The 19,278-nt window shown below is 36.5% G+C and overlaps 4 protein-coding genes across 6 annotated transcripts; 3 read left to right on the top strand and 1 right to left on the bottom strand.

The window, feature by feature from the left end:
- Window positions 1-7: 7 nt before the first annotated feature.
- Window positions 8-17,953, top strand: LOC106348863 (biogenesis of lysosome-related organelles complex 1 subunit 2-like). The gene is made up of 6 exons (XM_048762228.1): window positions 8-238; window positions 328-588; window positions 1,852-1,858; window positions 10,074-10,077; window positions 14,339-14,345; window positions 17,943-17,953. Exons 1-2 carry the CDS (start codon window positions 41-43, stop codon window positions 571-573), a joined length of 444 nt encoding a protein of 147 aa, XP_048618185.1. The 5' UTR covers window positions 8-40; the 3' UTR covers window positions 574-588; window positions 1,852-1,858; window positions 10,074-10,077; window positions 14,339-14,345; window positions 17,943-17,953.
- Window positions 2,241-3,185, top strand: LOC106348865 (ER membrane protein complex subunit 6-like). 2 transcript variants are annotated; one of them, XM_048762230.1, is made up of 4 exons: window positions 2,241-2,349; window positions 2,431-2,626; window positions 2,738-2,757; window positions 2,933-3,185. In XM_048762230.1, the coding sequence occupies exons 1-4, from the start codon at window positions 2,249-2,251 to the stop codon at window positions 2,961-2,963; spliced, it is 348 nt and encodes a 115-aa protein (XP_048618187.1). In that variant the 5' UTR covers window positions 2,241-2,248; the 3' UTR covers window positions 2,964-3,185. The 2 variants fall into 2 exon arrangements, with proteins under 2 accessions (XP_048618187.1, XP_048618186.1); XM_048762229.1 differs by having other exon boundaries at window positions 2,738-3,185.
- Window positions 3,184-6,716, bottom strand: LOC106348864 (DNA-directed RNA polymerase III subunit RPC5). 2 transcript variants are annotated; one of them, XM_013788683.3, is made up of 12 exons: window positions 6,512-6,716; window positions 5,905-6,320; window positions 5,760-5,828; window positions 5,568-5,675; window positions 5,412-5,480; window positions 5,210-5,326; window positions 5,082-5,141; window positions 4,861-4,967; window positions 4,695-4,766; window positions 3,727-4,626; window positions 3,519-3,639; window positions 3,184-3,433 (listed from the first exon to the last, which is right to left on the bottom strand). In XM_013788683.3, exons 2-12 carry the CDS (start codon window positions 6,310-6,312, stop codon window positions 3,374-3,376), a joined length of 2,091 nt encoding a protein of 696 aa, XP_013644137.2. In that variant the 5' UTR covers window positions 6,313-6,320; window positions 6,512-6,716; the 3' UTR covers window positions 3,184-3,373. The 2 variants fall into 2 exon arrangements, with proteins under 2 accessions (XP_013644137.2, XP_013644138.2); XM_013788684.3 differs by having other exon boundaries at window positions 4,861-4,964.
- On the top strand, window positions 16,869-17,405 carry LOC125589795. Its single transcript, XM_048762231.1, has one exon. It carries the CDS (start codon window positions 17,060-17,062, stop codon window positions 17,300-17,302), a length of 243 nt encoding a protein of 80 aa, XP_048618188.1. The 5' UTR covers window positions 16,869-17,059; the 3' UTR covers window positions 17,303-17,405.
- Window positions 17,954-19,278: the final 1,325 nt, after the last annotated feature.

The raw sequence follows: 19,278 nt of genomic DNA, 5'->3' as shown, positions 1-19,278 counted from the left end.
ACTACTCTGTTTCTGTCAATAACGACGACATATAAAGAGAATGGTCTTAATGGGCTTTAGAGAACTCAGGAGAGAGTTACCAGTTGCTCCTCTGTTTCGTCTTCTTTCTCTGAATAGGTCAGACAAAGGAAGAGCCTTTCTATCTCTATCTATGGCGGATGCTCACGGAGATGATCTAGCTGAATCGCTACAGAGTCTGTTCACGAATGTATCATCCATGGTGAAATCCGAGCTCCAGGTGAATAAGAAAAATTCAAACTTTATAGATTATATTTGTGTGTGTGTTTTGCAGATGTGTGATTGAGTTTGGTGGTTCGTTTGGAATAGGGAACGAACAATCAGATGGATATGTTGGAGAAGATGAATGTGAGAGTTGCGGCGGAGTACGATGATTTGGGTGACGTGGCGGCTGGGCTCAGAGTTTTTGCGGAGCAGATGAAGTTGAAAAGTGGCGGCTTTGATGAGTTCGTGGGACAGATGGACGCGATCGAGAAACAAGTGTCGGAGTTTGAAGCTGTCGTCTCTGTTCTCGATCGCTATGTCTCTGTCCTCGAATCCAAAATTCGAGCCTGAGTAACGTCATCATTGTAACAATTATCATCATCATCATCATCCTTTATTTTTTTTTGTGGCTTTTTTCTTCTCTCGGACGTTACTGAGATTAATGGTGATCGAAATGTAACGCAATGCTATCTGAATTTTATCAACCTTTGAACTTAAAATAGGAAAGACTCGTCTCCATTCATTTTAAGTTAAACCAAACTGTTAATTTTGGTTAACTCTATACGAGACTTGCCTAAGTTAATTTGATTAATCTAAAGCTCTATGTTGTCTCTTGTCTCTGTTTTGTCATCGACGTTCCAAATTTACAAACACATACTAGGCACGATCACAGAGAAAGTGTTTAGGTTTAAAAGTATGTTGATAGATGATTAAGGATGGACACGAATGACTTATAATAAAAAGAAATATTTATTTTATTAATAACATTTAAACTCAAAGATATTATAAAAGACTTAGGAGAATGATTTAGCTCACTCAGGTTCATTTGGCTTACATCACAACACACTCTAAGCCTTTTTATTTTGTAGAATAATTTTTAAATATGTGATATCTTACATTATACACCACACGTATCATTACACACTACATAGTTGGTGTTGACTATTCTCGCTAATATATCAAATATATTATAAATGATTTGAGAGATTCTTTATGATTTAGTTCACTCAGTTCATTTGGCTTGCATCACAACACATTCTAAGCCTCTTTATTTTGTAGAATAGTTTATTTGATATCTTACATTACACACCACATATGTCATATCTTACATTACACACTACACTACACAGTTGGTATTGACTATTCTCGCTAAGAGCATGATTAACTGCGGTCTCTTAGCCGGAGTTCTTAACTCATGATTTGACACTTTTTTGTTTTTTTCTTTCCTTTTTTACGCTTTTCGGCTAAAAGACGGTTCTTATATCTCTTATTTAAGAGACGGTTCTTAGTTTTTCTTAGTTTAACTAAGAAAAACTAAGAACCGTCTAAGAAAAGTTAAGAACCGTCTCTTACCCGTAGCTAAGAACCCAGTGGCGGAGCTAAATCTCACGTTTATATAGGTCATAACTCATTTATTAGAGAAAAAAATATACATCTATCTGTTTTGAACCTAGGAACACGTGGGTCAATGGGAGAGATCTTGACCAAATTACCACAATAGCAACATGTAAAGTAGCCTTACAAGTTTATATTTACTAATTTCACATGGGTCACTTGGGAGATAGTCACGACTTACGAGTAACTAAGCTAGTTAGCTCGTCTCCTTAATGTTTGTTATTCATCGCGCTCTCTCTCTGTCAAATTCGCTCAACAAAGCAAGCTGCTTTAAATCGATCTTCCCTGGTCTGGTTTCTAACTGTAAGGTTTGCTATTCCTTCTCCGATGTTTGTATAGATCTCAGAGTATATCATCAAAGATCGATAAACCCCGTATTTGCATTGAGCCATTGACTATGTAAACGACAAAACCAGATACGATCTCCCTCCCTGTTCTGTTGTCGGAATTATAACCTAGACCATTCCGGATATGCTCGTAAAGTCTTTAGCTTTATAAACTACAAAAATTGTTGGAATGTTTAAGTAGTTCCCCACCTTTTATGCCAATCTTAAGACTGACTATAAGCTGGACAAGCAAATTTGTTGTATATCTGAAATGTATGTTGTCTGCTTGTTTGCTAGCTTATTAAATGGGTTCATCTGAGAAGAGATCAAAGGATGTCGTCATGAGTGACATACCAACCTTCAGTGCTGAGAATCTTCAGAAAAATCTCAAAGTCATTCAGAACTGGTCTGTCTCTCTCTCTCTGGTATTCAAAAACATGATCATTCTCTCTTGTTTTTGACCATGTTATTGTGTCTTGTTTTGCAGCCGGACCTTTCTGTCTATTATTGCTGGAGTCCTTGCTGGAATTATTGGATTCACTGGCTTGACCGGCTTTGTGTTTTACTTTGTGGTGATGTTGATCACATCAGTTGGGCTCATGGCCAAGGCAGGCTTCTCAGCTGACGTGTACTTTGATTCATGGAACCGGGTCCTTTTTGATGGCTTCCTTGGTGGCCTTATGGTACGCTATATTTTCCTTTTTCTTGCATCTCCTCCGTTAAATTCTTGTATGTAACCTTTCAAAGCTCATACTAATCATCACTGTATTGTTTTCTCTTTTTTTTTTTGGCAGTCCTTTGTGCTCTTCTGGACGTATCCTTTTAATCTCAATATCTGGTGGTCAAACTAAGTTTTATACTAATGTGAAAAAAATAAAGTAAATCGCAGGTTTTGATTAGCTGTACACGAAAGAACATCTAGTGTCGGTGAAATTGATAACTTTGTTTAGACATCATCACTCATCTCTGTTTCCTTGACGATGGCTTAGATTTGCTTACGACTTGGTGCATATTTTCTGAGAGATATTCAGCTGCAAACGAGGATGGATGGTGGAAACAAGAGAGAAGAAGAAGTTAGTTACGTAGTTTGTGAGTTTGGTTTTTGCCAGCCTCTCTTAAGTAACTTTATAGATTGGACAATGTGTTTCTGTCCCCCTTTTGTTAACAACAGATTAAGAAACTGTCTTGCTTTTATTGTTTCCAACTCACTTGAGATTACATCAGCTATGAAGCTTTTTGATTCTCAATCGTCTCCTTCAGTATATCTGAATATGCATACTGAGATGAAATAGGTCAGGCAGAGAAAATAGAACTGAAGGTATATCCAAGTTCAAAAGTACGACAATGCAAGACCACTCCAGTATCTCAGTTACTAACTGAATTGTAAAGATTTAAACTATCAAAACTTTAAGATCATTAAGCATTTTCTCTCAACGAGCTTTCTGTAACACCCATCCTGAAGAGTGGGTTTCACAGAGGTCGTGCATCACCTGCGCAAAACCAATAGAGAATCAGACTAAAACCAAACTTTGCTTACTTTTATAACATTAAAAGTGAAAGAGAGCTAGTAAAAACCTTTTGGTATTCATTATTGGTGATTTCACGTCCAAGTATGCTCCTGCCTGCTGCAAACACATCAGCTTTCATAATCTTCGCTCCAGGTGGATTCCCAAGTAAAAGATTGATCACCACGTCCCTGATGGTAAAAAAACAAAGACATTACAGCTTCAACATAAAGAACAAATGCTACTATTATATTCCAACACCAAAAAGAAAAAAGAACCTGAGTGGATCATATTCTGGATGGTCTTGAGACGACTTGGAGACAAAAGAGCCGTGAATATCAACAGTCACTTCACTGATAACGACTTTGAGCTCTTCTTGGTAAGAATCTACAGCTAACGCCACCTGTTGCGCCATCCCTGAATCAACTCTCGGATTATTCGAAGTAGCAACCGCAAGATCCCTAAGTCTCTGGCAAATCGTCTCGTAGCTGCAAACTTTCTGCGTCTGAAACACCTTCTTCAAGGCCTTTGGTATCGCCCTCTTGATCTCATCAGGCATCTTCTGTCTAGGGACACGAGGTATAGCACTTCTCGAACTTCCTCCTACCTCAGAGACCGTTGCTGCTGCGACCTCTTGTTTAGCCGTAACAGCTGAAGGATTATTTTTTCCTGCAGCATTCCTCAAGCTACTATCACCACCTCTACCTTTACCTCCTTGCATTATCTTTGGCGTTAACTTCTCTTCCATACCCTTCCAAAAACTTGCTTGCTCCTCTGCAATCTTCTTGTGGGATTTGATGAAGGAGACATCGGTGGGCTCTTTGAACTTCCAATCACATAGCAAAGGCCTTTCTTTGGCGTATACATTCAACATAGGTTTGATCTTGTCGATATAGCGACTTGCTTTAACTTCGGAGTACTTTATAGTTAGACGCTGGCTGAAAAGGGATAGGACATAGTCTCTGAAGCCTTCCAAGCCGTCTAGTTTCAGTAGCTTGGTTTTGGGAGTCCATAGGCCTTGAACTAGACAGGCGTATTGTTGGAGGACTTTTAGAAAATCCTCGTCTGATAGCTCTGGGGCGTAGTGCTTAAGAACACTGTATCGAAATAGCGGTGGTCCATGTTTCTGGCAGAGCAACGTTTGCAGACGTTCTTCAAGCGGTAGGGAGGCCAATAACCTGAAAGCAGAAGACTATGTTATAAAGGAGCTTGCAAATGTTGACTCGCTTGACAGATGAGACTGCACCTTTTCGATAAAGCTTTCGACTCAGAGTTTCTGCTGTTATCTCCACGGCACAGTGAGTTGATATAAGCATCCCTTCAATGGATAGAAACAGAGTTTAAGGTGAGCATGAGAAAAAAAAAACAAATATTGCATCAAGCGAAGAGTGAAAAGGAAGAGATAACCATACGGGGTCATGTTGAAGTCTATTGAAGAGTTGCCATTAGCCATCATTCCGCTAAGGTATCTGGAGCAATATTCGGATTGAAGTCCATGATACTTGAGTGAAACCCACTTCTAAAGAAAGAAGAAAGAGAGAGGTATAAGTTTACCAAACCATATCTAACAACAAAAACTCATAGAGAAAAAGAAAGATCAAATAAAAAACAAAATAAAAACCAATTCTCATACTTCTTCAGGAACTGGTTTCTGATCCGTTGAAGCCTGTGCGCCCTGTGCGCCGCCCTTGTTCTGGCACATAATAATTAGACTCAAGTTTAGAATCATGTAAAGGGTGGCATAAGTAGCCAAATCCATACCTGTCTTTTTGAAGTTCCGGCAGATTCTTCAGGAGCTTCAGCTAGATTCTTTTTGGAAGAAAGATACTGCATAGAGGGTCGGAGCTGAACAACAGCATGAACAGGATTCAAGTGTAACTGCAAGTCAAACAAAGTCCAAATTCAATAAGGTATCACAAGAATGTTGTTATCAAAGCTTAGGAAAGAGAGAAGACAATAATACCTTATCACCTGAAAGAACCCCAACGGCATAATCCAAAGTAGGAGGCTGCTTCCATGTTGTTGTCAATGTCTACCAAAAACAACAAAATGCAAAATGAAGTTGCTTCAAAAAAAAGATTAAACTTGAATTCTCACCTTGGAAGAACTAGAATCTGACCTGTTTAGTCATACGTAGTTTACTTCCAAAGTCAGGGTCGTAGTTGCTCGAATGAACATCCATGGACAAATCAATTTCCACCTGGGAGGTAGAAGGATTCACTCTAACCTTTAAAGACACATAAACAAACAAAACATTAGAACATTAAAAATGTAGAAGGTAGTACAAAACAGAAGAATGAGTAACACTCACTTCTTCACACCGTTCATCCATTTCGTAAGCACGCCAAGACGGTCTTAGAGGATATTGTAGAACATAAAGCTGTGACATCATTAAACGAACCGATTAGCCGAAAATCATATAAATTTGAAGAATTTAATCATATAGCACTACTAACCTTAGTGTTGGCATCAATAGAGGGATTAAAGAAAACGTCAATTTCACGAACAACAACGTCTTCTTCTTCCTTCTCCTTCTCCTCCTCCTGATGCAGTGGAAGCTGATGATGATCTTCCTCCATCAACTCAACCTCCGTAGTCTCCGGCTCATTGTCCACTTTCGAATCAATCTCCATCTTAACAGCTCCATTGAAGACCTCAGGCTCGACCTTAGGGTGGTCAGAGACTTTCGTGGCATCAACGTCGTGCTCACTCTTGCTCACAGACTCGGTTTGTGAAGACGGCTCAGCTTTCTCCGAAGCAGTTGGTTCGGGTTTAGGTTTGGGTTTGGGCTTTCCGGCACGGCCAGGTGCAAACCTCCTGGCTTTGGGGACCTCTTTTGGTTTGTCTTCGTCATCAAAGTCCATTCCTTTTTCTATGAATTAAAGATTTTCGATTAGACTGTGGATTCCGACCAAACTCAAAACGTTATTACAAGCTCGATATGTGGGAAAAGATTGAAACTTTTTCACATCACTAACGAAACCCAGTATTCATGAATCCTAATCGATAAAATCTTGGAACTGAAACTAATCTTAAGAGAAGCGGAACCGCAGGAGAAAGAACCTGGTGATCAGTTAGGAGAAAGAGGACGTCTTGTAGATCCTCCGAGCAAGTGAAATCGGCGAGAGGTGGCGTTATAGGTTTGCCGAGATCAGGAAGAAAAAGTAAAAAAAAAAAAAAAAAAAAAAACGTTGGGGAGGTTCGAAACGGTGACTTGTTGGGTGGTAAGGGAAACGAATTTATCCAACTGTGCCGCAGACATTATTAGGGTTTTTTGGAAATTATAATATATAAATGTATTCTAAGGGAATCACATTTGTATATTGAGTGTATTTTAACAATTAAAATAAATTACGTGAAAATATTTGTATGTCAAATATTGTATATCTATGTCTTGCAGAAATCTGTTTACCAAAAAAAAAAATGTCTTGCAGAAATCTATTTTTGCCTACTATAGTTAACAATGCGGTACTTGTGCATTTTCAATCCTAAATCAAATGTATGGTTGACAAAAATATATATTATCCCAAGATGTGATATTTATTTGGACTCGATAGCCAAAGTTAAATGCATTGCATACCCCAAAAACACACATATTTACCCTCTTCTAGTTAGTATTAATAATCATACTCTCAAGTAGATAAAGAAAGAGAGCTATCGATTTCACCTTTTAAAGAACACATGCGCGTAAGTTTCAAAAATAAAAGAACATATGCACATAATATATATGTAGACCAAATCTCAGATCAAAATTATTAAACAGTTTTCTTCAAATTTTGTTTTTTCTAGTTATATTTTCTGGACAAAATCAGAATAATTCAACTAAATTTATAAAAGCCTGAGTTTTATGCCACTAAAAACGTTGGCAACTAGTCGATCCAAAACCACACCAAAAAAATTTCAACCTTGGCTTAGACCCACAGAAATTAGAAAATGACTTTTTAAGTATATCAATATATATATATATTAATAAAGAAGCTCAGAAATGCTCCTTAGAGCGCCACTCCATCCCTCCATGCTCTTTTTTCCGTCACGTGTCGACCAGGCACAACCCCTCATTTTCCTTTTGTTTCGAAATCTCGCTTCTCGGTTCTTATTCTTTTTTTTATGTTTCGAAATGCTGTCCGTTGTGTTCCATCTCCAAATCATTTCTCTGGGTTTGGGCCATGCTTTCGTATATGTGGCCCGTCTTGCGTTTAGGGTTACATGTGCCCTCTTCGAGATTGCCGATCTACGTCGTCCTCTTTCCATCGTCTCCGACTTCGTCTCCTTTCTGTAACGTCTTGCTTCTCATTAAAATTGATCTTTAATTCAGTCATCAAGCTTTACCCCACCTCTCTTCCGACTCCATCTCATTTACTCTCATTGAAGACCCGCGTTTGTAACAGATCGAAGGTAGCGCTATAAATAAGTGTGTCTTCGAGCGATGAGGATTTATAGCTTAAGCAATCCGACGCATTGCCTTCCGATATGTCTTCCTATGTTCTTCTCGCTAACTTAAGAGCAGACCGTTGCTCAAACACCGCTGAAGTGGGTCTTCTGAGGTTCTGGGAAGCTCGCACATCAGGAAAGATGGAGAGCTTATGAGTCTTGACATCTCTCCACAATGCGCCACATCATCCCTCTTATCTCCATTTTGAGACACGTGTCGAGCAAAGAAAGTTTTTTTCTTCCAATTCGTGGATTTTCTTCTTCTTTTTTCTTTGGTGTTTCTGGCTCGTGGATTAGCTGGATTTTATGATTATTTATTGGGATTTTCTATTTATTTTTTGGCCCATACTTTAATATATGCGGCCCGTTTGTGTTTAGAGTTAGGTGTGCCATCTTCAGCTGATCGACGCTGTCACCTTCCATCGTCCCCGACTGCGTTTTCATGTAACATCTTCGCTTTCACTTAAAATCAAGCTTTAATTCAATCATTAAGCTTCACCCCACCTTTCTTCCACTCCATCTCATTTATTCTCATTAACAAGCGGTGTTTGTAACAGATCCAAGGTCGAGCTATAAATAAGTGTTTTGGAGCGATGAATATATGCACCATTGAGATATCTCATAGCTTAAGCAATCCGACAGACGCCTTCAAATATGTCGTATTCCTATGTTCTTCTCGCCAACTTGAGAGCAGACCGTTGCTCAAACACGGCGGAGGTGCGTCTTCTGAGGTTTTTGGAACATAATTTTCATTTTCCTTGCATTAATCAATGGCTTCGTACAAACATAAGTTAACCGGTATGTAGGGAAAGTAATCTTTGATTCATGGTTACACAAAATTAATATGGGGTTTATTATGTTTAAATTTCAGTTTAATTTATGTATTGCTTTCTACAATTGTTTAAGTTTTAATACAAAATATTGTTTTTTAATAATTTATCCCGAAAAATATATATTTTTCATTCCTACCATTAATTTTTCATAACAATAGCAAAAAGAAACAAATGCATTTTAAACTAGAACAAAGCTAAATGTCTAAACTTAAACTTCAAATGCTGAGACTATAACATACAATTCACCATTTATTTCCAATATATCTTCACTACTAAACCTAACAGACATTATCTCCACTACTAAACCTAATACACATTATTCACCATTTCGACCATGAATCTCATATACATTACAAAAAAACAATATATATATATAAAACATAATTGTAAAATAAAATTTGCACAATTAAAACAATATATATAGAACGAACTTAACATCATCGTGTATAAAAAAATGTTAGTTGCTGATTTCATGAAAAACTATGCACCAATACTAGCCTCCATAGCAAAAAAAATGTACAACATAAACAAAAATTTTATAAACACAATAAACAACCGCTCTGTACGTAGCGCGGACAAACCACTAGTATATATTCAGTGGTAAATGAAAACGTTAGAAAATGCTAGTGAAACGAACAAACCCATAATTAGTTGCCGACAAAAAAGACCATAATTAGTTTCCTCCATCCAAACCAAACCATATAAGAGAAGAGAGGATATATACCAAACAAATACAGGGGCATCTCGAGGAGCATACGTGATAAGTAAAGAGTAGATTGTGTGTTGCATCCTAACTTGAATCGGAGTGAACACCATTTTCAACTTGTTGGCAATTAACCACAATTAATCTTAAAGAAGACTTATCCAGATGAAAAGCTTGACCAGTGAGTGTACCAAACATCCAAATGCATAGTCTATGCTATGCCTAGCATCTCCTATAATTAATTGGAAAAATATGTAGTATCATCAAAAGACAATGATCTGCATATAATTGATGGCCAAAGCAATAATAGTCAAAGTGTGAGACAAATGCAAAAAAAAAAATCTATTTTTTACTATAAAACAAAGTTTAGAGTAAAAATGTTTCAATGGTGCTTTATTTCCTATTCTATAATAGAGTAAAAAAATAGGTTTACTCCAAATATAGAGTAACTTATTTTAATTTTGTTCATCACTTTATTTTTTACTCTAAAACAGAATATCACTGGAGCAAACTCAAACTATATTATAGAATTGCTCTATTTTATAGTGAAAAATAGAGTAAACTATTGGAAACACGAGTGGTACGTATGTAATATATGGGACCAAGATATCAAACAAATATTTAACTTTTTTATTCTCGCAAAAGAAACGAAAAAGAGAATAGTAGATCCAACCAATATTAGTGACAGAAGAAAATGCAACATGTCAGAAAATAAAATGTTTGTTATAAAAAGAACTGGAATTTATTTGTATCGCAGGAATTTAAATAAGGGCAAAATTTTATACCCGTAGAAAGAAATAACACTGATACAGAGAGAGAATAGAATAGAAGTGTTTTTAGGTGTGCATTATAAACGAACGCAAACGTTCGTATATATAGAAGAAAATTTACTGTGCAAATAGTGCAGCGGGACCCACATCTTTAATTATTTCAAACGTTACGGTGGCCGCTTTTGTTTACTTTCGTAACACTCCCCCTTGGGGGCCGGTGTCACTATCCGCTCTCGCTTAACGTCTTTGTTGCCTCGTTAAAAACCTTTCCAGGAAAACCCAATGGGAAAAACCATAGTAAGGTAAAAAGAGTACAACTACGTAAGCTCCCCCTCGAATGAACAGTCATAGATCCTTCTGATGGCGCATCCCAATGTTATGGATGTGTTTTCTGAATACCGAGGTAGGGAGTGATTTTGTGAAGAGGTCGGCTGCATTGTCGCATGATCGAACATATCTTATTTCAATCTCTTTATTCTTCTCGAGCTCTTGAGTGTATGAGAAGAACTTCGGAGGTATATGTTTGGTTCTATCGCTTTTGATATATCCTTCCTTCGTTTGAGCAACACATGCCGCGTTATCTTCATATAGAATAGTTGGCTCCGTATTTTCGTCAATCCCACTGCTTGAACAGATGTGTCGGCTTATTGATCTTAGCCATACACATTCTCTACTTGCTTCATGGAGTGCAATGATCTCAGCGTGATTTGAAGAAGTAGCAACAAGTGTCTGCTTCTGAGAACGCCAAGATATGGCGGTGCCTCCAATTGTAAAAACATATCCTGTCTGGGATCGAGCTTTGTGTGGATCTGACAAATAACCTGCATCTGCAAAACCAATCATTTGACCTTTTGAACTTTTAGGATAAAACAAGCCTAAATCAGTTGTTCCTTGAAGGTAACGAAAGACATGTTTAATTCCATTCCAATGTCTTCGTGTAGGAGACGAACTGAATCTCGCTAAAAGATTAACAGCAAAGGATATGTCAGGTCGAGTACAATTTGCAAGATACATAAGAGCTCCAATTGCACTTAAGTATGGAGTTTCAGGACCAAGTATTTCTTCATTTTCCTCAGATGGTCGAAACGGATCATTTTCAACATTAAGTGATCTAACGACCATCGGGGTGCTAAGAGGAGTTGCTTTATCCATGTTAAAGCGTTTCAATACTCGTTTGGTATATGTAGACTGGTGTACAAATATACCCTTTTGAGAATGCTCAATTTGTAATCCTAGACAATATTTTGTCTGCCCGAGATCTTTCATCTCAAATTCTCCTTTCAGATAGTTTGATGCCTTTTGGATTTCGTTTTGAGTTCCAATAATATTAAGATCATCAACGTACACCGCGATTATCACAAATCCGGATGTTGTTTTCTTTATGAAAACACAAGGGCATATAGGATCATTCGTGTATCCTTCTTTTGTTAAGTGTTCGCTGAGACGATTATACCACATTCGTCCAGATTGTTTTAACCCATATAATGATCTTTGCAATTTTATTGCACATAACTCTTTAGGTTTGGAACTTAACATTTCTGGCATTTTAAATCCATCTGGGATTCTCATATAGATATCAGTATCTAATGATCCATATAAATATGCCGTAACGACATCCATGAGACGCATTTCTAAATTTTCATTGGCCGCTAGGCTCATCAGGAATCTAAATGTGATTGCGTCCATAACAGGAGAATAAGTTTCCTCATAATCAATTCCTGGCCTTTGAGAGAAACCTTGGGCTACGAGACGAGCTTTGTATCTTGTAATCTCGTTTTTCTCATTTCTTTTTCGGACAAACACCCATTTGTACCCAACTGGTTTTACATCTTTGGGTGTGAGCACAATAGGTCCGAATACATTTCGTTTGTTAAGCGAATCTAATTCGACTTGAATTGCATCTTTCCATTTTATCCAGTCATGTCTCTTTTGACATTCATATACAGACTTTGGTTCTGGATCTTCGTTTTCTTCATTTATTTCCTTTGCTAAAAGGTATGAGAAAACGTCATCAATATCATCCATCTCATTTCGTTTCCATATCTTTCCATTATGGATGTAATTGATAGAAATCTCGTGATTTCCATCAGATTCATGATGCTCTATATTGTCGTTCATTCACAATTCGCTTCTTCCAAAATATTTTCCGCTATTTTGGGAGTATCATGCTTTTCACATTCCTTACGTTTTCTAGGAAGTTTATCCTTTGAACCAATAGGTCTACCGCGCTTTAAACGTGTTCCTGATTCACGTGTATCAACTGCCGTTCCACCATTTTGTGGTATTTCAATACGAGCAGGAGTATTTGCAGCGGGTATATGTGATTTAGTTACCATTTTGGTATCAGCAAATGCATCTGGTAGCTGATTTGCTATATTTTGTAAATGCATGATACGTCGAACTTCTAGTTCTGACTGTTTCGTAGGAGGATCAAGGTGTAATAACGATGGTACACTCCATTTGATCTCTTTTCCTACTTGTTTATTGTCTCCCCCTAGAGTTGGGAATTCTTTCTCATTGAAATGACAATCGGCAAATCGTGCCGTAAACACATCACCAGTTTGTGGTTCTAGGTATCTTATTATTGATGGAGAATCATAGCCAATATATATTCCCAACCGTCTTTGCGGTCCCATCTTTGTACGTTGCGGTGGTGCTATTGGAATATAAACCGCACAACCAAAGATTTTTAGATGAGAGATATTTGGTTCTTTTCCAAATGCTAACTGTAATGGGGAATATCTATGGTATGCACTTGGTCTTATCCGAATTAGTGCTTCTGCATGCAAAATAGCATGTCCCCATACAGATGTTGGGAGTTTTGATCTCATGATCAATGGCCTTGCAATTAGTTGCAGCCGTTTAATTAATGATTCTGCCAAACCATTTTGTGTATGAACATGAGCAACAGAATGCTCTACTTCAATCCCTGATACCATACAATAATCATTAAAAGCTTGGGATGTGAATTCACCAGCGTTATCTAATCTAACTCTTTTAATTGGATAATCTGAGAACTGTGCTCTTAATTTGATTATCTGAGTTAGAAATCTCGCAAATGCCATATTTCGAGATGATAACAAACAAACATGTGACCATCTACTCGATGCATCGATTAATACCATAAAGTAGTAGAATGGTCCACACGGTGGATGTATTGGTCCACAAATATCACCTTGGATTCTTTCCAAAAACTTTGGTGATTCTTTGTCAATTTTGGTTGGTGATGGTCTTATGATTAATTTCCCAAGAGCACACGCATCACATGTCATTTTATTACTTTGGTATATATCTTGGGTTTTTATTGAATGACCATGTGAGCTTTCAATGATTTTTCGCATCATTGTAGTGCCTGGATGACCAAGGCGATCATGCCATAATGTAACATCTTCTGGATTTCTTTTTATCACAAGATGTGATTCTATAGCATCAATATAAGTGTGATGCAATCCAGAAGGAAGTTCTGGAAATTTTTCCAGTACAAGGCCTTTGCCTGATTTTTCAGAAGTTATATACAAATACTTCTTTCCATTCTCAGTTGCAGACTGAGTGTTATACCCTTGACGGTATATATCTTTGAAACTCAACAAATTTCTCTTAGAATTTGGAGAATATAAGGCATTATCTATGGAAAACTTTGTTCCATTAGGCAACATAAAGTTCGCCTTGCCAATTCCTTCGATCAGGTCTGTAGGACCTGATATTGTGTTTATAGTCATTTTTACTGACTTTAAAGTAGAGAAATATCTCTTATCCTTCAGTATAGTGTGCGTTGTGCCACTATCTGGTATGCAAACTTCTCTACCAATTTGTTTAGTTGTTGTTCCATTTGCTTTCTTATCCATTTCTGTAACACACAGTTAATATCAATAAAGAAAAAAAACTTTCATAAGTAAACATATTATTCATCAATAACAAGTACACAATAATTATACATTAGATATTTTGAAATACAACATTATTTTGAAAGTGAAATACATAATATTTTATGGCATCACTAGGCATTATTAAGCTTGATCAGTACAAGCACTTCAAATATTTTGATGAGTGGCCTCGTCGAAATCTCCCATAAAGTCAGAGGATTCGAGGTATGTCGATGTTGTACCCACAAGGTGTTCATTGAGATTTACTTCCTTTGCCTTGCCTTTAATAGATTCTTGGTACAATTGGCATAGATGCCGAGGAGTTCGACATACTTGAGACCAGTGTCCCTTCGATCCACATCTGTAACAGACGTTCTCATTTTTATGAGTAGGGTTTTCTTGGGTTTCTTTTCCTTTTACCCGATCAGATCGATTCCATGTGTTGGATCCCCTTCCTCTTGGGTTGTTACTCCTTTCATGGTTGCGGTTAAATCGATAACCACGACCACGACCAAAACCACGATTGTGACCACGGCCACGACCACGCCCACGATAGGAATAATTTCCTTTTTCCGGATTTTTTATATCCGTTGCATTTACCTCAGGAAATGCTTTGGTTCCCGTGGGTCGGGCATTGTGGTTTTTAATGAGGAGTTCATTATTTCTCTCCGCTATTATAAGCGCCACAGCGAGTTCAGAGAACCTCGTATACCCACAATTTCTATATTGTTCTTGTAGAACATAATGATTTTTGTGGAACGTTTGGTAAGTTTTCTCGAGCATTTCTGCTTCCGAGACAGGCTTACCGCAATAATCTAATTGCGCCGCTATTCTCAATATAGCGGAATTGTACGTTTCCACTTTTTCAAAATCTTGAAATCGTAGATTTTTCCACTCATCAAGTGCATGGGGGAGAGTAATTTTTCTTTGGTTATCAAACCTCTCCTTCAGAGCTTTCCAAAGATCTAAGGGATCTTTGGTTCTCGCATAATCATGCGTAAGATTTTCATCTAGATGCCTTCTCAGAAATATCACGGCCTTAGCCTTTTCATGAGAGGTTGATATATTGCCATCTTTTATTGTTCCGAGTATTTCCTCGGAATCTAGATGAAGCTCCATGTTTGTAACCCATGCCGTGTAGTTTGTCCCAGTTACTTCCAATGCCGGAAACTGAAGTTTCTCGATTTTTGCCATTTGTATTTCTAAAGAACATAAATAAAAATTATTAGAATATTATTCATATTAAAAGGAATCGTTTACATTAATCATGCAAGCAATTACAAGGAGAAGTGATGTAAAGAAAAGTAAACCGATATTCATCCTAAATTCTCTTGGAGTAAATTCTCCAACGGATAAACCATAAATAGAAACACAAATAAAAATGGCACATAAAAACAAAAGTGCGCGAATCATCTTTCTTGAAATGAAAAATCGGAGGAGAGCGATTTGAATATATTTGAGAGAAGATGAAATGTTTTGGATGAGAAAATGGAGTGAAAATGAGTTGTATTTATAGATGAAAATTACTGTTCATGACCGTTGGAGAAAGGGGAAATTTTGAAAAAATTTCTTTGTGACCGTTGGGGTTAAATCGAGTGCACTAAAAATTAGTCTGAAAATATCGTATTAAACGGTCAATCAAATCTATAAAATTTCATAAAAGTAAAAATTATGGCAATGAAATATTTATGTTATGACAACAAATCATGCGACGGCTCAGCCGATCAATGCAGAGTAATAAATAAATTATACGGCGGCTCGGCCGACCAATTAATAATAAACAGAATATAAGGCGGCTCAGCCGACCAATTAATAATAAATAGGATATAAGGCGGCTCGGCCGACCATTAAATTAATTAAATAATATAGGCGGTATTCCGGCCATTATAACATGATATAAATAATAGTAGAGGCGGTATACCGACCATTATAACAGGGTATAAATGATACAAATAAATTTTACCGAATCGCAGAGTGATCGTGCTGATAACGTGTTATAAAAAGAACTGGAATTTATTTGTATCGCAGGAATTTAAATAAGGGCAAAATTTTATACCCGTAGAAAGAAATAACACTGATACAGAGAGAGAATAGAATAGAAGTGTTTTTAGGTGTGCATTATAAACGAACGCAAACGTTCGTATATATAAAAGAAAATTTACTGTGCAAATAGTGCAGCGGGACCCACATCTTTAATTATTTCAAACATTACGGTGGCCGCTTTTGTTTACTTTCGTAACAATGTTAACGATTTTTAGCAATAAAATACAATAAGAAATACAGTTAAAACGGTTTTAAATACTAGTTTGATACAAAACGGTGAAAGCATTCAAATGCACCGTAACGATCCTACCCAACAGGCCAGCATATTGTCTGATGTGCCTTGTGTACTAGTTATAAGAGGTTGAACGCACACAAGAAAAAAGATTCCACGGCCATATATAAAACATACAATATATTTCGTAGTAAAAAGTCTCAAAAAAAAACATATATGTAAAATATGTATATAAACTTACAGATGTAAAAATATTTTTTTATAGTTTGTAATAACATAATTATCCAGCTTTAAAAAAAATTAGAGATGTAAAAATACGAGATACTGTATATATTTGAATTTTATAAAATAATTTTAGTGTTTGACGTGTATCCTTTTCTAGATAATTTGTTATTCTCAGACTATTATCGGGTATCCAGATTTTTCAGAACACATCAAAGTGGATAGCACAGCATATATTAGGATTCGTTGATTCTTGTTATCTGGTCCTACGGAACTTAAGATATTTTGTCGACTAATATACAAATTTAACATAGAAAATTATTAAAGGAATGACCGCTAAGTCATGACCACTTGTCAGAACAGTAACACACATCATTTCCAAAATCATTATATTAATAAATAATTGTCATCTTTCGTGTTTTCTCTTCATCACGAAAACACAAATGAAAATTCCCCTCTTTTAAAACCCAGAAGAAAGATTGTATAAACCAAAAAGAGAGCAAAAACGTTGGTGATGTCATCTTCCCGATGGACGTTGATGGATCTACCGTCGTACCTGTCTTCACCGTGGGTGTTCCGGTGGCCGGAGGTGAACCTATCATACCTGAGCTCCGGCTGGAACATGAGACTGTTGTCGTTGTCGGGTAATTTTTCGATCATCGATGATCTGTTGTGGAGTTTGATCTCGGTTGTTGAATCTATGGCTATTGTAGCTACGCTATGTTGCTACTTCTTGTTTTGTGGTTGTACCCTCTGATTATTCTTTTTTGTCATTATTTAATTTTCTTAACTTTTGTTGCGAATTTAGTTGCCAAATAAAATCTCTGTAAATAAAATAAATAATGAATTTCGTGACAATTTCTCAACGTTTAAAATATGAAAAGAAAATCATATAAACAAACAAAACAAAATATCAATTTGGTTTTGCTATGATATTATTTTAGTACCATTTTCTTGTAAAATGTTCCTTAGGTAGCACTTAAACCGAAGATCTAAGAACATGTTTATTCGAGGTCTTTTAAGTTGGGATTCTTAGCTTAATATAAGATACGGCCTCTTAGATTTTAACTAAAAACACTAATAGACGTCTAGAAACGTGTTAAAAGTTAAGAGACTGTATCTTATATTAAGCTAAAAATCTCAATCCAAAAGACTTGCAATAAACATGATTTAAGCACTATACACTTTTTATGCTCTATAATTTGATGTTTAGTAAGGAAGTGGATAACGATGTCACATTGGTAAACCATGGTACAAACCATTTAAGTATGAACTTCGGTTTGATTCATCATTGGTTTGATATAACTTTGCAATATATGGAGACAGTGTATATACAATGAAAGTAACAGAAACCAAGTGCTAAATTCACTATAAGTATGTGTTGTGGGAAAACAAAGTACAGATTTGAATGGTTGCTGCAACTACATAGCAATCAGCTTCTAAAAGAAGCGCAGATTACCTACTTTCTTTATTAAAAAAAAGACGTCAAAGAGATATTTTGTTGTGGTATGTATAACTAACATCCCATTTTAAAATTGCTAGTCATCCATATTTTGGAAATTTATATTTTAAGGTCTCCATCGTCAGGCGTTCTAGTGAGGTGTAGTTAATTACATTTGAGGTGGACGGTATTACATCTATAAAAACGAATCTTGCACGGGTTAGAATCAAAACTAAAAGTAAAGTGGTGAGCAGCTTTGTTGGAACCCAAACCAAGAGAACACCCTTAGGAAGAAAAAACACACAACTTTTTACGCACTTTTAAAAACTTTTAGATAAATTCTCATTAGGCGAAAGTATAATAATCTCAAATCAATTTTTGCTTGTTCACTGTATATTAGTATTCATTAATTTTAGTGAGGATCTGTCCAGCCTGAGTTCAAAATGGAGACAGTTTGAGTTTGGGCTTAGCCCACACCAGTATGTATGAGCTTTAAGGCTATCTTGAAGAGTGGCTAGCCAATCTTTGATCAAAAGTTTGATAAATACAAACTCTATGGGTCTCGGGTTCGAACATCATGTCTGGGTCAATTTCTTTCGTTTTATAATTTCTACAAAGCCATAAACTATTCGTAGGCGTTGGGGCCTCCCAAATTTCAGGCCGGTATAGACGATAGCATGTGTTGTTTTCGACTACGAAATATTCTATCTGTGTTGTTCCAGTTCCAGAAATGCAAACAGCCTTTTTAGCAAGAAAAACCATATGTAAACAAACTCCTACAAATACCACCGAGTAAATCCACTAGTTTCAAGTAATTTTCAACATTTTAATCTTGTTCAGTTAAGTAAATTAATTGTGACACATATGACTGCAGTTCTCATCTTTTAACTGATGTTTAATATGACACTAAATTATATATTTTTAACGAAAAATAACAACAGGCTTCATATATCAGAACTGGACAACACACCTGGATTTGGGAAGAGATCTTGCAAATAATTAAAGCTCGACTATACAATATGCTATGTTTCAGTGTTCCGTTCAACAATTTCTCTGAAAGTTAAAGTTGGCTTTAAATAATAACCATAAAACACATTATAGGTTCTTATGGTATGCAATCTTCTACAACATGAATAACACATAGTCATGTACCAGTGCTGTTTTCATACGTAACTGTAGCCATGATAATAAAAGTAAAATTCAAATTAGGGAAAAGACCAGAAAAAGGAAGTATCAAATCAAAGTTTGATTGAACATGACTTGGCGGCTGGTATGAAAAATAAAATGGTGAA

Source organism: Brassica napus, chromosome C7 (assembly GCF_020379485.1).
Source record: "Brassica napus cultivar Da-Ae chromosome C7, Da-Ae, whole genome shotgun sequence".
In the NCBI taxonomy this organism is placed as follows: domain Eukaryota; kingdom Viridiplantae; phylum Streptophyta; class Magnoliopsida; order Brassicales; family Brassicaceae; genus Brassica; species Brassica napus.
This window is presented reverse-complemented; position numbering and strand designations above follow the sequence as displayed.

What these genes read in the sequence shown, in the direction of transcription:
- LOC106348863 (XM_048762228.1), top strand. Translation starts at nt 41, where the DNA reads ATGGTCTTAATGGGCTTTAGAGAACTCAGGAGAGAGTTACCAGTTGCT. An exon ending in TGGTGAAATCCGAGCTCCAG is followed by an intron (nt 239 to 327) that starts GTGAATAAGAAA and finishes CGTTTGGAATAG; the next exon opens with GGAACGAACAATCAGATGGA.
- LOC106348865 (XM_048762229.1), top strand. Translation starts at nt 2,249, where the DNA reads ATGGGTTCATCTGAGAAGAGATCAAAGGATGTCGTCATGAGTGACATA. An exon ending in CTCAAAGTCATTCAGAACTG is followed by an intron (nt 2,350 to 2,430) that starts GTCTGTCTCTCT and finishes CTTGTTTTGCAG; the next exon opens with CCGGACCTTTCTGTCTATTA. An exon ending in GCTTCCTTGGTGGCCTTATG is followed by an intron (nt 2,627 to 2,737) that starts GTACGCTATATT and finishes TTTTTTTGGCAG; the next exon opens with TCCTTTGTGCTCTTCTGGAC.
- LOC106348864 (XM_013788683.3), bottom strand. Translation starts at nt 6,312, where the DNA reads ATGGACTTTGATGACGAAGACAAACCAAAAGAGGTCCCCAAAGCCAGG. An exon ending in ATAGACTTCAACATGACCCC is followed by an intron (nt 4,767 to 4,860) that starts GTATGGTTATCT and finishes TATCCATTGAAG; the next exon opens with GGATGCTTATATCAACTCAC. An exon ending in CCAGAATATGATCCACTCAG is followed by an intron (nt 3,640 to 3,726) that starts GTTCTTTTTTCT and finishes TTTTACCATCAG; the next exon opens with GGACGTGGTGATCAATCTTT.
- LOC125589795 (XM_048762231.1), top strand. Translation starts at nt 17,060, where the DNA reads ATGTCATCTTCCCGATGGACGTTGATGGATCTACCGTCGTACCTGTCT.